Genomic DNA, 16,500 nt, shown 5'->3' on the forward strand with positions numbered 1-16,500 from the left:
TCCCTCCCCACTGCAAAATATAGTTATAAATTTGCTGGTTTGTGACACAAGCAAAACACAAATAGAGCAGGTGCCTTTGTAAGCACGGCAGATAAATTCTGCCACCTGCTTGGACACCAGCTGTGTGCTAATTAGTCTTGTGATTGCCTAGATCACCAAATATGACAAGGCTGGAAATGATCCTTCGAGCTTTTGGAGGAATGTGTCCATATGTTGGCTGGGGATGCCCCTGAGAGAGACTAGTCCTGCCAGATGCAAAGTAAGAAGTGGCTGCATAAACATATGCATGAGAGCCAGTTCTGGGAGTTGGGGTGGAGGGTGCTTCTGGGGATGTAGAACAAAAGTATTCTCTGGTCTAGGAATGCTGCCCAGGTCATGTTCAGGGTCTGAGTGGCATCTTTTAATTCAGTATCAGTCAGAACCAGCATGCCCCTTACATTTGAGCCAGTCCCACCTCCCAACAGACTTGAGCATTATACTGGCATGGCTTTCCATTTAGTCCTTCATTTATACTTATGCAGCAGAAATAACGGAATTAAAATACAGTCTCTGGTCCTAACAGACCAATCAGATCACTGCATGATCAATTAAGACATGAAAGAAGATCCCCCAAATGTTCTCAAAATCAAAGATTGAGTATAGCATTGTAAATTTGGTTGCAATGAAGACTTTCTTTTCTCTTTAGACATGATTTTGTGTCCTTGAGGTAGTCAATAATCCAAAATATATGAATATAAAATAGAAAGCTCAATTGTTGCTCTCTTTCACCAGGTCTGGATGGGTTTTATCAGAAAATGAAGAAAACCTACCTGAAGACTGCAAGGGTCAGAGACCAGAGCACTAATGGTTTCCTCAGTTCAAACTTTGCGCGTTTGTTCATTAGGTGCCGACCACCAAATATGAAGGCAGCATACAGGGCAGAAAACAGGAATGATTTCTTCCTATAAACAAACAAATAAAATTTCATGAAATATGAATCTTCAAGCAATTAATTTCATTGATCAAAACACATCAAATTGTATACCAGTTCTCCTCTTTGGAAGCATTGAAAACGTGCTCTTGGGAATGTGTTTCTGTCTCTGAAGACAGAGTGGCCCATCCATTTGGCATCATGCCATTCTGTTGAAATCTCCCTTGACAAATTAGCTCACACAGCAAGATTAATCAATACATTAAGTATCATGTCAGGGTAGGTGTTTTATTTTCAGGCTCTATGACTCGAAAAATTTCAACAACATAGCAGAGTTTTTGAGCCAATTTTGATACACTAATTGAAAATAATTTTTATTGGACATCAACTAGTTGGTAACAAGGCAGTATCTGGGGAAAACATAGTCCTTTAGAACCTCATCTTACTAATAGGCTAATGATGTGAAAAGATGACATTGGAGTAATAATTGATGATTTAAAATTGAAACACAAGCCACATAACTTATGGATACCCCATGATGGATTCCTGAAATCCTCTCCAAAGAAGGAATATATTAAATTCAATATAATCATTAATACTAAATATCACTCTCAGACATTCACTAAGCATGAAATTACATGATGTCTTGGATTTACTTCGAAATATCCCAGCAAACAAACAAGACCAAAAAAAAGTACTGAGGGTAAAGAGATGAAACAAAAATGACAAAAGGGAGGGTGGCACATGGGCCTCATTATTCTCTCTCTCTCTCTTTGCACATGTTAAGCAATTTCTCTAGTAAACAGTTTTTGAAAGATGCTTCATTGAGGAAGAAAATATCTGTGTGAATAATTGTTTCAGTGAAATATCTGATAGGGTAACATTCCAAGATTTTCATTTTGGGAGTAGCTAAGTTCTGAGCCATAGATTTCTGGTAGACAGGCTATAGTGGGGCTCTTAGTTGGAAATGTATAAACCACATAAAATAGAATCTGCAGGCCTCAATAAACCTACGGGTTTATTGATGTACAAAGTAGAAGTGAACGATAGTACTGATGGTGCCAAGAGGGAAAAAAACAAAGCAAGCTTCAATGGAACTATGATTCAATAGAAAGCAACAGAGGCCTTGTAAATAATTTAAGCATCTGAGCATATATCCTGGAAAAACAATTTTCTTTTAAAATAGGGATTCCCCGATAAATGGCATCAATAGGGAAAGGGTTGAAAATTAAGTTACAAGACACAATACAAAAAGCAAAATGCATAACCTAAAGAGCATTATTTGTAACATGCTTGCTATTTTTTCTAACTGTTGTAAAACAGTTTGCTGACCCACAAGGAATATGATTATTGACGCACACAGCACTCCTACTTAAGTAAATGAAAATGACCTACTTGGTGAGCATTGCTAAATAAAACAATGCTTCCAGAAATCAATCCATACATAAGGGTCAAACAGATCACTTCCCTTGAGGTTTGCAAGCTCTCCTCCCGAAGGCGTAAGTCCCAGCACCCAGTAAGTGCTTAGTAAATATTTGTCCAATGAATATGGTCTTGTCTTGTCAAATTTTCTGACATGGGAAAATAATCATGCAACTGCATACAGTACATGCTCAGCAAACAAGGAGTGACTGACCAGTTGCACTTTCCCAGTAAAATACTAATAATAACAAAAGAATAAATGATTCAGAAAAATATTTACAATATATTTTCCTCCTCTAGAAAGACATAGACTCTTTCTATATGACAGATTAGGTTTATAAGGAAGGACTCACTAAAGAAAAATAAAAATTCTACAAAGTTAAGGTAGGCAATAGTATTATAAAATATAAGTATAAATTCTTCGCTAACAAATTATAAGGGTAATGGCATGTGACAAAATAGTGATAGTAGCATTAATATTGATAACCACAATATTTATTGAGTCCTAACTTGGTGTATAGTAAAAACCTAACCACTTAATCCTCCCAATCACCCTACCATGTAAGTAAAGTATAATCTTCATTTTACAGATGATGAAACAGGCTTAGAGGTTAAAAGTAGCCTCACTTCTCTCCCATGGTATTCTTTGGATGTGTTCTCTTATAAACATGTAAGAATTCTTTTGGTCCTGCTGAAGTACAGGGTTATTGTGCAACTGTGTAGAAACATTGTGTAACCATGAAAGGATGAAGGGGAATATTCTCCACCTACATACTTCAACTCTCTTATTTTCTGGGCCTGGAACATCCGATGACTTTTCTCTTCCTTGAAAATACAAATAAATGATATACATCACTGAAAACTTGTCCATATACTTACTTATCATTCTTTCTCTCACTCATTCAATATAATGCAGATTTTGGTTTTGGTTGGATTAATGGTATTACTTGCAATTACCAATCAAGCTACATGAATGTCTTTATATGTGTCTATCATTCTAGTAATTAAGGGGGAAAAATCATGTGCCATGAAGACCCAAGAAAAGAATAAAAACCTTCTTGCTGTATTTTTTTCTATGATTTTTTTCAATGCTAGAGTCACAGTCCCAATGCACTGCTAACTTCCTGGGAAGGAATATTCCCTTTCCACATACTTTCTACAGCTCTCTTTACAAACCATCAGTTCAGCAGTTATGGCAACTACGTCAATCAATTTGGTCACAGAATTTGAGAAATGCAAGGGACCTTAGAGATGGAGCCACCCTCCTCATAGGGGGCTTGATGACATTAGTGTCTCATGGTCACTCACCTGGGCCCTCTGGCTTACAGGCCATTATTCTGTGTATCACTGTATATGGGAAATTAGTCGAGACTACACAAAATTGTCATGGCTGTCATCTAGCAGGTAGTAAAACATAATTTGATTTTCTAGGCTATATTTCTGGGTCACAAACAGTCAAAAATGGGAGGTGACATTTGTTTGATTAAGTATAAGTGCAATCATACTTAAGTTGCTTATTGTGTGCTATATAAATCTTCAACCTGTGGTGAAATTCAAATAAGGCTTTGGATTAGGTTCAAATGAAGCTTCGGCTCCTTTAAGAGGGAGTAAGCTAAGGAAGCATTAACTCTTACCTCTTCAATTGAGTAATCAAAATGCATGGTTTATGGTTAAATGTATGATTATTTTTCCATTTTAATTAAAAGAATATAAGATTTCCTTCAGCAAACTGGGAAATTTAAGTAGATTAAATTTGTCTTTCCTTTCTGGCAACTCTGGGTCAAGGTTCAATTATAGTCAGGATGAATAATGACCTGCTGCTAACCCACTTACTATTTAATATGGATAGATTACTTCCCTAGTGATTCAGTGAAAACCAAATAATATTCCATATTCTGGAAGGCCTCCATAGCTGGGGATAAGTGATACTATACTACCAGGTAATTATTAATTTCTGGATCGTATGGAATCTTCTTGTTCAACAAATCTTCAATGTATATCCTACAGCACAGCCTTTATCTGGAGTTGTTTCATAAATACTTTCCTTTTTTTTTTTTTACTAGATTTTTTTTTTAATCTTCATTTTATTGAGATATATTCGCATACCATGCAGTCATACAAAACAAATCGTACATTCAATTGTTCACAGTACCATTACATAGTTGTACATTGATCACCTAAATCAATCCCTGACACCTTCATTAGCACACACACAAAAATAACAAGAATAATAATTAAAGTGAAAAAGAACAATTGAAGTAAAAAAGAACACTGGGTACCTTTGTCTGTTTGTTTGTTTGTTTCCTTCCCCTATTTTTCTACTCAACCATCCATAAACTAGACAAAGTGGAGTGTGGTCCTTATGGCTTTCCCAATCCCATTGTCACCCCTCATAAGCTACATTTTTATACAATTGTCTTTGAGATTCATGGGTTCTGGGTTGTAGTTTGATAATTTCAGGTATCCACCACCAGCTACCCCAATTCTTTAGAACCTAAAAAGGGTTGTCTAAAGTATGCATAAGAGTGCCCACCAGAGTGACCTCTCGGCTCCTTTTGGAATCTCTCTGCCACTGAAGCTTATTTCATTTCCTTTCATATCCCTCTTTTGGTCAAGAAGATGTTCTCCGTCCCACGATGCCAGGTCTACATTCCTCCCTGGGAGTCATATTCCACGTTGCCAGGGAGATTCACTCCCCTGGGTGTCTGATACCACGTAGGGGGGAGGGCAGTGATTTCACCTTTCAAGTTGGCTTAGCTAGAGAGAGAGGGCCACATCTGAGCAACAAAGAGGCATTGGGGAGGAGGCTCTTAGGCACAATTATAGGGAGGCCTAGCCTCTCCTTTGCAGCAACCATCTTCCCAAGGGTAAAACCTATGGTAGAGGGCTCAACCCATCAAACCACCAGTCCCCTATGTCTGTGGTCATGTTAGCAACCATGGAGGTGGGGTAGGCCAATACCCCTGCATTCTCCACAGGCTCCTCAAGGGGGCACTACATATTTTTATCCTTGTTTTTCTTTTTCCTTTTTTTTTTTTTTAAACTTTCCTTTCTTTTTTAAATCAACAGTATGAAAAAAAAATTAAAAAAAAACAAACAAACATACAATAAAAGAACATTTCAAAGAGACCATAACAAGGGAGTAAGAAAAAGACAACTAACCTAAGATAACTGCTTTACTTCCAACCTGTTCCTACTTTACCCCAAGAAACTTACATAATATAGCAACATTTCTGTGAACTTGTTCCTACTATATCCATCAGAAATTAACAGACCATAGTCATTCCTGGGCATCCCCAGAACGTTAAATAGCTTATCTGTTCTTCTTGGATTATTGTTCCCCCTTCCTTAATTGCTCTCTATTGCTAGTTCCCCTACATTCTACATTATAAACCATTTGTTTTACATTTTTCAAAGTTCACATTAGTGGTAGCATATAATATTTCTCTTTTTGTGCCTGGCTTATTTCGCTCAGCATTATGTCTTCAAGGTTCATCCATGTTGTCATATGTTTCACGACATCGTTCCTTCATACTGCCGTGTAGTATTCCATCGTGTGTATATACCACATTTTATTTATCCACTCATGTGTTGAAGGACATTTGGGTTGTTTCCATCTCTTGGCAATTGTGAATAATGCTGCTATGAACATTGGCGTGCAGCTATCTGTTGGGGTCACTGCTTTCCGATCTTCCGGGTATATACCGAAAAAGTGCAATCGCTGGATCGAATGGTAACTCTATATGTAGTTTTCTAAGGAACTGCCAGACTGACTTCCAGAGTGGCTGAACCATTATACAGTCCCACCAAAAAAGAATAAGAGTTCCAATTTCTCCACATCCCCTCCAGCATTTGTAGTTTCCTGTTTGTTTAATGGCAGCCATTCTAATCGGTGTTAGATGGTATCTCATTGTGGTCTTAATTTGCATCTCTCTAATAGCTAGTGAAGCTGAACATTTCTTCATGTGTTTCTTGGCCATTTGTATTTCCTCTTCAGAGAACTGTCTTTTCATATCTTTTGCCCATTTTATAATTAGGCTGTCTGTACTATTGTCATTGAGTTGTAGGATTTCTTTATATATGCAAGATATCAGTCTTTTGTCACATACATGGTTTCCAAAAATTTTTTCCCATTGAGTTGGCTGCCTCTTTACCTTTTTGAGAAATTCCTTTGAGGTGCAGAAACTTCTAAGCTTGAGGAGTTCCCATTTATCTATTTTTTCTTTTGTTGCTTGTGCTTTGGGTATAAAGTCTAGGAAGTGGCCGCCTAATACAAGGTCTTGAAGATGTTTTCCTACATTATCTTCTAGGAGTTTTATGGTACTTTCTTTTATATTGAGATCTTTCATCCATTTTGAGTTAATTTTTGTGTAGGGGGTGAGGTAGGGGTCCTCTTTCATTCTTTTGGATATGGGTATCCAACTCTCCCAGCCCCATTTGTTGAAAAGACCATTATGACTCAGTTCAGTGACTTTGGGGGCCTTATCAAAGATCAGTCGGCCATAGATCTGAGGGTGTATCTCTGAATTCTCAATTCGATTCCATTGATCTACATGTCTATCTTTGTGCCAGTACCATGATGTTTTGACAACTGTGGCTTTATAATAAGCTTCAAAGTCAGGGAGTGTAAGTCCTCCCACTTCCTTTTTCTTTCTTAGAGTGTCTTTAGCAATTCGAGGCATCTTCCCTTTCCAAATAAATTTGACAACTAGCTTTTCCAAGTCTGCAAATTAGGTTGTTGGAATTCTGATTGGGATTGCATTGAATCTGTAGATGAGTTTGGGTAGAATTGACATCTTAATGACATTTAGTCTTCCTATCCATGAACATGGAACACTTTTCCATCTTTTAAGGTCCCCTTCTATTTCTTTTAGTAGAGTTATGTAGTTTTCTTTGTATAGGTCTTTTACATCTTTGGTTAAGTTTATTCCTAGGTACTTGATTTTTTTAGTTGCTATTGAAAATGGTATCTTTTTCTTGAGTGTCTCTTCAGTTTGTTCATTTCTAGCATATAGAAACGTTACTGACTTATGTGCATTAATCTTGTATTCCGCTACTTTGCTAAATTTGTTTATTAGCTCTAGTAGCTGTATCGTCGATTTCTCAGGGCTTTCCAGATATAAGATCATATCATCTGCAAACAATGACAGTTTTACTTCTTCTTTTCCAATTTGGATGCCTTTTATTTCTTTGTCTTGCCGGATTGCCCTGGCTAGCACTTCCAGCACAATGTTGAATAACAGTGGTGACAGCAGGCATCCTTGTCTTGTTCCTGATATTAGAGGGAAGGCTTTCAGTCTCTCATCATTGAGTACTATGCTGGCTGTGGGTTTTTCATATATGCTCTTTATCATATTGAGGAAGTTTCCTTCAATTCCTACCTTTTAAACTGTTTTTATCAAAAATGGTTGTTGGATTTTGTCAAATGGTTTTTCAGCATCTATTGAGATGATCATTTGATTTTTCCTTTTTGAATTTTTAAGGTGTTGCAAAATATTGATTGATTTTCTTATGTTGAACCATCCTTGCATGCCTGGAATGAACCCCACTTGGTCATGGTGTATGATTTTTTTAATGTGTCTTTGGATTCGATTTGCAAGTATTTTGTTGAGGATTTTTGCATCTATATTCATTAGGGAGATTGGCCAGTAGTTTTCATTTTTTGTAGCATCTTTGCCTGGTTTTGGTATTAGATTGATGTTAGCTTCATCAAATGAGTCAGGCAGTGTTCCATTTTCTTCAATGTTTTGAAAGAGTTTGAGTAATATTGGTGTCAGTTCTTTCTGGAAAGTTTGGTAGAATTCCCCTGTGAAGCCCTCTGGCCCTGGGCATTTATTTGTGGGAAGATTTTTGATGACTGATTGGATTTCTTTGCTTGTGATGGGTTGGTTGAGTTCTTCTATTTCTTCTCTGGTCAGTCTAGGTTGTTCATATGTTTCCAGGAAATTGTCCATTTCCTCTACATTATCCAGTTTGTTGCCATACAGTTGTTCATAGTATCCTCTTATAATTGTTTTAATTTCTTCAGGATCTGCAGTTATGTCACTTTTTCATTCATTATTTTGTTTATAAGGGTCTTCTCTCTTTTTGATTTTGTCAGTCTAGCTAGGGGCTTGTCAATCTTGTTGATCTTCTCAAAGAACCAACTTTTGGTGATATTTATCCTCTCTATTGTTTTTTTGTTCTCTATGTCATTTATTTCTGCTTTAATCCTTGTTATTTCTTTTCTTCTACTTGGTTTAGGATTGGTTTGCTGTTCATTTTCTAGCTTCTTCAGTTGATCCATTAGTTCTGATTTTGGCTCTTTCTTCCTTTTTAATATATGCGTTTAGTGCTATAAATTTCCCCCTCAGCATTGCTTTTGCTGCATCCCATAGGTTTTGGTATGTTGTGTTCTCATTTTCATTTGTCTGTATATATTTAGCAATTTCTCTTGCTATTTCTTCTTTAACCCACTGATTGTTTAGGAGTGAGTTGTTTAACATCCAGGTATTTGTGAATTTTCTAAGTCTCTGATGATTATTGACTTCTAATTGTATTCCATTGTGGTCAGAGAATGTGCTTTGAATAATTTCAATCTTTTTAAATTTATTGAGGCTTGTTTTATGTCCCAGCATATGATCTATTCTGGAGAAAGTTCCATGAGCACTAGAAAAGTATGTGTATCCTGGTGATTTGGGATGTAATGTCCTGTATATGTCTGTTAAATCTAATACGTTTATCAGATTGTTTAGGTTCTCAGTTTCCTTATTGGTCTTCTGTCTGGTTGATCTATCTATAGGAGAGAGTGATGTGCTGAAGTCTCCCACAATTATTGTGGAAACATCAGTTGCTTCCTTTAGTTTTGCCAGCGTTTCTCTCATGTATTTTGTGGCACCTTGACTGGGTGCATAGACATTTATGATTGTTATTTCTTCTTGTTGAATTGCCCCTTTTATTAGTATGTAGTGGCCTTCTTTGTCTCTCAAAACATCCCTGCAGAGAGATCTGTGGAGGAGGGGCAAGATGGCGGCATAGAGAGGAGTGGAAGCTAAGCAGTCCCCCTGGAACAACTACAAAAAACCAGAAACAACTAGTAAATAATCCAGATTAACGGGGGGGGGGGTCAAAGGAGACCATCCACTCACCATACACCAACCTGAATTGGGAGGAATGCCCGAGAACACAGCATAAAATCTGTAAGTAAAACCTGCAGAACCAGGTCGGGAGACCCCCTCCCCCATAGCCCGAGCTGCGGAGCCACGTGGTGCCAGAGAGAAGCTCTCTCCCAGCAAGCGAATACGGCTCAGCTGAGCTCCAACTGGGGTTTTAAGTAGCAAGTGTGAACTGCTCACTACAGGTACGCAGACCCAAAAAAAAGACAGAGGCTTTGGGTGACGACTGACCTGGGAGATCCGGAGGGTCGCCTTGACTGGGTCTGAAGGGGACTATCTGTTTCTTTTTCGGCTCAGTGGAGAAAGCCCCAGTCATTTTAAGTTTCCAGGGCTGTGACTTGGGGAAGGGCGGAGACAGCACAAGCAGAGAGCAAGACTATTGAAATGCTAATGACCTCCACCTGGGGGGTCTGTCTTCTCTAGGAGGAAAGGGGTGGGGCCCTTTCCATTCAGAACCAGACCCCAGAGCCTGGGGGAACACGGCCACACCTCCTCGCACCAGTCAAGAATTATAGGCTGACAGGCGCCACCTGCTGGGCAGAAAACACAGTGACCCGAGGCATCAAAGGGTGGAGCAATTTTCCAAGACACACCCTCAGGGAAACCAGATACTGAGTATTTCTTCCCTCTGGGACCTGAGCCTGTTCTGGTCTGGGAAAACCTGATTTGGATAACCAAGGAAACCATGCCTAGACAACAGAAAATTACAACCTACACTAAGAAAAACAAAGTTATGGCCCAGTCAAAGGAACAAACGTACACTTCAACTGAGATACAGGAATTTAAACAACTAATGCTAAACCAATTCAAAAAGTTTGGAGAAGATATTGCAAAAGAGATAGAGGCTGTAAAGGAAGCACTGGACATGTATACGGCAGAAATCAAAAGTTCAAAAAACCTACTAGTAGAATCTATGGAAATGAAAGGCACAACACAAGAGATGAAAGACACAATGGAAACATACAACAGCAGATCTCAAGAGGCAGAAGAAAACACTCAGGAACTGGAGAACAAAACACCTGAAAGCCTACATGCAAAGGAGCAGATGGAGAAAAGAATGAAAAAATATGAGCAACGTCTCCGGGAACTCAAGGATGAAACAAAGTACAGTAATGTACGTATCATTGGTGTCCCAGAAGGAGAAGAGAAGGGAAAGGGGGCAGAAGCAATAATAGAGGAAATAATTAATGAAAATTTCCCATCTCTTATGAAAGACATAAAATTACAGATCCAAGAAGTGCAGCGTACTCCAAACAGAAGAGATATGAATAGGCCTACGCCAAGACACTTAATAATCAGATTATCAAATGTCAAAGACAAAGAGAGAATCCTGAAAGCAGCAAGAGAAAAGTGATACATTACATACAAAGGAAGCTTAATAAGACTATGTGCGGATCTCTCAGCAGAAACCATGGAGGCAAGAAGGAAGCGGTGTGATATATTTAAGATACTGAAAGAGAAAAACCACCAACCAAGAATCCTGTATCCAGCAAAGCTGTCCTTCAAATATGAGGGAGAGCTCAAAATATTTTCTGACAAACAGACAATGAGAGACTTTGTGAACAAGACACCTGCCCCACAGGAAATACTAAAGGGAGCACTACAGGGTGATAGAAGACAGGAGTGTGTGGTTTGGAACACAATTTTGGGAGATGGTAGCACAACAATGTAAGTACACTGAACAAAGGTAACTATGAATACGGTTGAGAGAGGAAGGTGGGGAGCACATGAGACACCACAAGAAAGGAGGAAAGATAACGACTGGGACTGTGTAACTTGGTGAAATCTAGAGTATTGAACAATTGTGATAAAATGTACAAATATGTTCTTTTATGAGGGAGAACAAGCAAATGTCAACCTTGCAAGGTGTTAAAAATGGGGAAGCATTGGGGGAGGGATGCAATCAGCATAAACTAGAGACTGTAACTAATAGAATCATTGTATTATGCTTCCTTTAATGTAACAAAGGTGATATACCAAGGTGAATGCAGATAAGAGGGGGGGATAGGAGAGGCATGTTAGACACTTGACATTGGTGGTATTGTCTGATTCTTTATTCTACTTTGATTTAAGTTTATTTTTCCTTTTGCGGCTTCCTAGCTGTCATTTTCTTTTTTTCCTTCTTTCTTTTGCCTCTCTACCTTCTTTGACTCTCCCTCCTGCCTTATGGAAGTAATGTAGATACTCTTATATAGATAGTGGTGAAGGTGGTGAACACATAAATGTATGACCATGCAGAAAACCATTGAGTATTTACTTGGGATGGAATGTATGGTGAGTGAACAAAACCATATTAAAAAAAATGGGTTGATGACAAAACCTCGAGGGCAATATACTGAGTGAAATAAGCCAGACACATTAGGACAATTATTGCAGGGTCTCACTGATAGGAACTAATTACAATATGTAAACTCATAGACATGAAATATAAGGTACCAGGATATAGGACGAGGCTTAAGAATGGGGAGTGGTTGCTTAGTATGAGCAGAATGTTCAATTAGGATGAACTTAAATGTTTGGAAATGAACAGGGGTGTTGGTAGCAAGACGTGAGAATAACTAAGAGTGCTGAATGGTGTGTGAATGAGGTGGAAAGGGGAAGCTCAGAGTCATATATGTCACCAGAAGGAAAGTTGGAGGTCAAAAGATGGAAATGTATAAAACTGAATCCTATGGTGGGCAATGTCCATGATCAACTGTACAAATACTAGAAATCACTTCATGAACCAGAACAAATGTATGACAATACAATTAGAAGTTAATAATAGAGGGGCATATAGGAAAGAACTATATACCTATTACAAACTATATACTACAGTTAGTAGTATTTCAACATTTTTTCATAAACAGTAACAAACGTACTATATCAATACTAGGAGTCAAAAATTGAGGGGGGTTGGTTAGGGATAGGGGAGGATTAGAGCTTCCTTTTCTTTTTTTCTTTTTTCATCTTTCACTTTATTTCTTCTCTGGAGTAATGAAAAGTTTCTAAAAATTGAACAAAAATTAAGTGTGATGGATGCACAGCTGTATGAGGATACCCAGGGGCAAGTGATTGTACACTTTGGATCTTTGGATAATTGTATGGTATCTGAACAATCTCAATAAAAATGAAAAAAAAAACAAAACAAAACATCCCTGCATTTAAAGTCTATTTTATCTGAGATTAATATTGCTACACCTGCTTTCTTTTGGCTGTAGCTTGCATGAAATATTTTTTTCCATCCTTTCACTTTGAATTTCTTTGTGTCCCTGTGTCTAAGATGAGTCTTTTGTATGCAACATATTGATGGTTAATTTTTTTTTATCCATTCTGCGAATCTATATCTTTTAATTGAGGAGTTTAATCCATTTACATTCAACATTATAACCGTGAAGGCATTTCTTGAATCAGCCATCTTATCCTTTGGTTTATGTTTGTCATAGTTTTCCCCTCTGTCTATTAATATCCTTTATTGTACCCATACCGAATCTCTTTAGTACTGAACCTTTCTCCAAGTCTCTCTGTCCTTTCCTTGTTTCTCTGTCTGTAGGGCTCCCTTGAGTATCTCCAGTAGGGCAGGTCTCTTGTTAGCAAATTCTCTCAGCATTTGTTTGCCTGTGAAAAATTTAAGCTCTCCCTCAAATTTGAAGGAGAGCTTTGCTGAATAAAGTATTCTTGGTAGGAAATTTTTCTCACTCAGAGTTTTAAATATATCGTGCCACTGCCTTCTTGCCTCCATGGTGGCTGCTGAGTAGTCACTACTTAGTCTTATGCTGTTTCATTTCTATGTGGTGAATTGCTTTTCTCTTGCTGCTTTCAGAACTTGCTCCTTCTCTTCCGTGTTTGACAGTGTGATCAGAATATGTCTCGGGGTGGGTTTATTTGGATTTATTCTATTTGGAGTTCGCTGAGCATTTATGATTTGTGTATTTATGTTGTTTAGAAGATTTGGGAAGTTTTCCCCAACAATTTCTTTGAATACTCTTCCTAGACCTTTACCCTTTTCCTCCCCTTCTGGAATACCAATGAGTCTTATATTCGGACGTTTTATATTATCTATCATATCCCTGAGGTCCGTTTCGATTTTTTCAATTTTTTTCCCCATTCTTTCTTTTATGCTTTCATTTTCCATTCTGTCATCTTCCAGGTCACTGATTCATTGTTCAACTTCCTCTAGTCTTGTACTATGAGTGTCCAGAATCTTTTTAATTTGGTCAACAGTTTCTTTAATTTCCATAAGGTCATCTATTTTTTTTATTTAGTCTTGCAATGTCTTCTTTATGCTCTTCTAGGGTCTTCTTGATATCCTTTGTATCCCGTACTATGGTCTCATTGTTCATCTTTAGTTCTTTGAGTAGTTGCTCTAGGTGCTGTGTCTCTTCTGATCTTTTGATTTGGGTGCTTGGTCTTGGGTTATCCATATTGTCTGTTTTTTTCATAGGCTTTATAATTTTCTGTTGTTTTTGGCCTCTTGGCATTTGCTGAACTTGATAGGGTTCTTTTAGGATTTGTAGACCAATTGAAGTCCTTATCTCTAATTTACCAGGTCTACAGCTTCGTGGAGTACACTTTCTCTAACTAACCAGCAGGTGGCGTCCACAAGCCACCTGGTCTCCACAAGCCAGTTCTCCCCTGCTTAGCCTTTGCGGTGAGTGGGGGAGTGAGTCTTGTGGGGTCCAATTGGTGTACCAAGCTTGCGTGTGTAGTTGGTGTTGCCCGCCCTGTATATGGGGCGTGTTTCTGGACTGTCAGGGAGACGGGGTGGCTCTAACAATCAAATCTCCCTGGTCATCCTGGAGTTTTAAAGCTGCTGCAATAGTCTAATCCTTCAGTTCAGTCCTGCCACAGTTTGTCTCTGCCACTGACCCACAAGTCCTTGGTATTGGCGTATGGTTCCTGAGACTTGCAAGTGGGCCCCCTCTTCCAGGTCATGCACCCCCTGGTCCTCTGTTGAGGGATGACTGTGCTATGTCTCCCAGTCTGCTGAAATGATGGCTGAATGGGGCTTTGTTAATTCACACTGCTCCACCTTCCCAGCTCTGGGACAATCAGCTGAGGTTGCAGGGAAGGCTAATGTCCATGCCCAGTTTTGTGGTGTGTGCCTGTTATTTGAAGCACTTCCTTCACACTGGGTTGTCTGGGGCAGCTCTGGGCTATGGGGCTGGCGATGGGCAGGAGTGCTTCCTGTACACCAGGATGATGGCTGTGAGTGGACACCCCCGTTTTCTTGGGAAGTTGTGGTGTTTAGTGAATTTTCTCAGCCACTGGATTATTTCCTTTTGTCTCAGGGCTCTCTTAGTTCTGCTCTTGTCTTGACCTGCCCAAATTGCAAGTCTTTTCTTCATAAATACTTTTCAAGATGATGATTGTGGCATTGTGATTATTAGGTAACCAGTCAAACAAAGATGACCTAAATGGAACACTGATATGCTTTGAGTTTATTGTGCTTGTGTTTATCCTTTTACCCACTTCTACTTCCACCAAGTATAACATCTTTATCGATCTGGATTTCTCTACCACGCTACCTTATTTCAAAACATTCCTAGAGTATGCTTTTTCTATTTTACCAGAGTAACTGAACAAGCCTTATATAATTTGTATTTATTGCTCTATCCAATAGCACTTCTGAAAGAACACATATAAGCTCAAATGGTCTTATACTACCGTTTCTGGTTTCACCTTGAGGGATTCCACTGAAAGGAATACTTAGCATGAAACTCCAGCACTCAAATAAAGATCTCTGCCAGCTATTCTATAATCCTTAAAGAGTGAAACAAGTCCATCTGGGAATGAAGAAACTTTTTATCTGGGTAGCATTTCAATGTAAGATAATTACTAATGAACACCTTAGCAAGATAGCCTGAGCCACCACCCAACTCTTTTACTGGATGTCTTAATCACCTTGTTTCTGTACACAGATAACATGACAAGAGTTGTGAAAGTGAAAATCAGGCTGTGGTGGATATCTGAGGGAGAAAAGAAAAGGAGACCTAAAAGCATTCCCTCTGCTTTGGCTGATGTCTACCTGCACTGCAAAGAAAGTTTTCATGCTCTGAATTGAAGGCACTGAACGTGAGACAGGATGCCAAATGGTGAAGCCACCTCCAGTTCAGTTGCTGATTCAAGACAGGAAACAGTTCAAGGTTCTGAATGTGATTTTAAGGCCACAAGTAAGTTGAGTCCCAGAGACTGAAGGAATTGATATGCAGTTTATGTTGACTAAACAATGATCAGATGTCTCTGGTGGTTGTAATTTGATAAGAATATAAAGAATGGTTTTCTTTTCTTTTCTTTTTTTTTTTTTGAGAGGTAGCCTAAAGTTGTACTCTTGGAGTTCTAGTGAAAACTGGATTCTGTCACATTTTTGAGGTTTAACCAAGAATTTGGCATTTTTTTCTATATTAAAAGTAATGGGATATTTTCAGCAGTCTCTGTTCATACATAAATTGTATCTGGAAATTAACTACGTGCCCAGAAATTCTGATAAAGAATAATTTTGTGAATAATAATGGAAATTAGAACCTAATTAATAAAAATGAACAGTGGCTTTATTAAAGGCAAAGCTTTGTAAGCTTATTGTCCCAACAAATAATGGTAAGACAAAGCCATGACAAGGAAAAGTGTGTTATTCTAATCTGTTATGCTTGCCCCAAGAAACCAAAGCTTCTGAGCTTGCAAACATCTCTTTCCTGTTCTGCTTGTTCTAAGATGCAAATTTGAAGATCACACTTTTTCTTTATCTATTAAAAAAAAAGTGAGAAAACCATTCTTTTGTAAATCTGGTTTTCCTGACTTTGAAGTAGGCCATGATCAAAGCAGAGTTACATTTAGTACAGCAGATTCAATAAAATAGTTACATATCCTTTTCCGGAAAGTATACCCCACTTAGAACAGACCTAATATAGAAAGTTTCCTGTGAACACATCTTTTATCACCTTGTCACCTTTTTTTAACTTATTAAATCCTGTTTTCTTATTGGCTTTCTTTTTATAACTGGAAATAGGCTCTTTGGAAAGAAAATATGTTCAGAAT

General features: G+C 38.3%; 1 protein-coding gene across 3 annotated transcripts in view; it reads right to left on the reverse strand.

Moving 5' to 3' along the window:
* Window positions 1-16,500, reverse strand: part of ELOVL6 (ELOVL fatty acid elongase 6) — a 186,955-nt gene that overhangs the window by 81,094 nt on the left and 89,361 nt on the right. For all 3 annotated transcript variants that reach the window (XM_037830464.1, XM_037830465.1, XM_037830463.1), the window contains exon 3: window positions 810-941. In XM_037830464.1, the coding sequence (XP_037686392.1) occupies window positions 810-941 (132 nt within the window). The remainder of the gene's footprint in view (window positions 1-809; window positions 942-16,500) is intronic.

Source organism: Choloepus didactylus, chromosome 3 (assembly GCF_015220235.1).
Source record: "Choloepus didactylus isolate mChoDid1 chromosome 3, mChoDid1.pri, whole genome shotgun sequence".
NCBI lineage: Eukaryota > Metazoa > Chordata > Mammalia > Pilosa > Megalonychidae > Choloepus > Choloepus didactylus.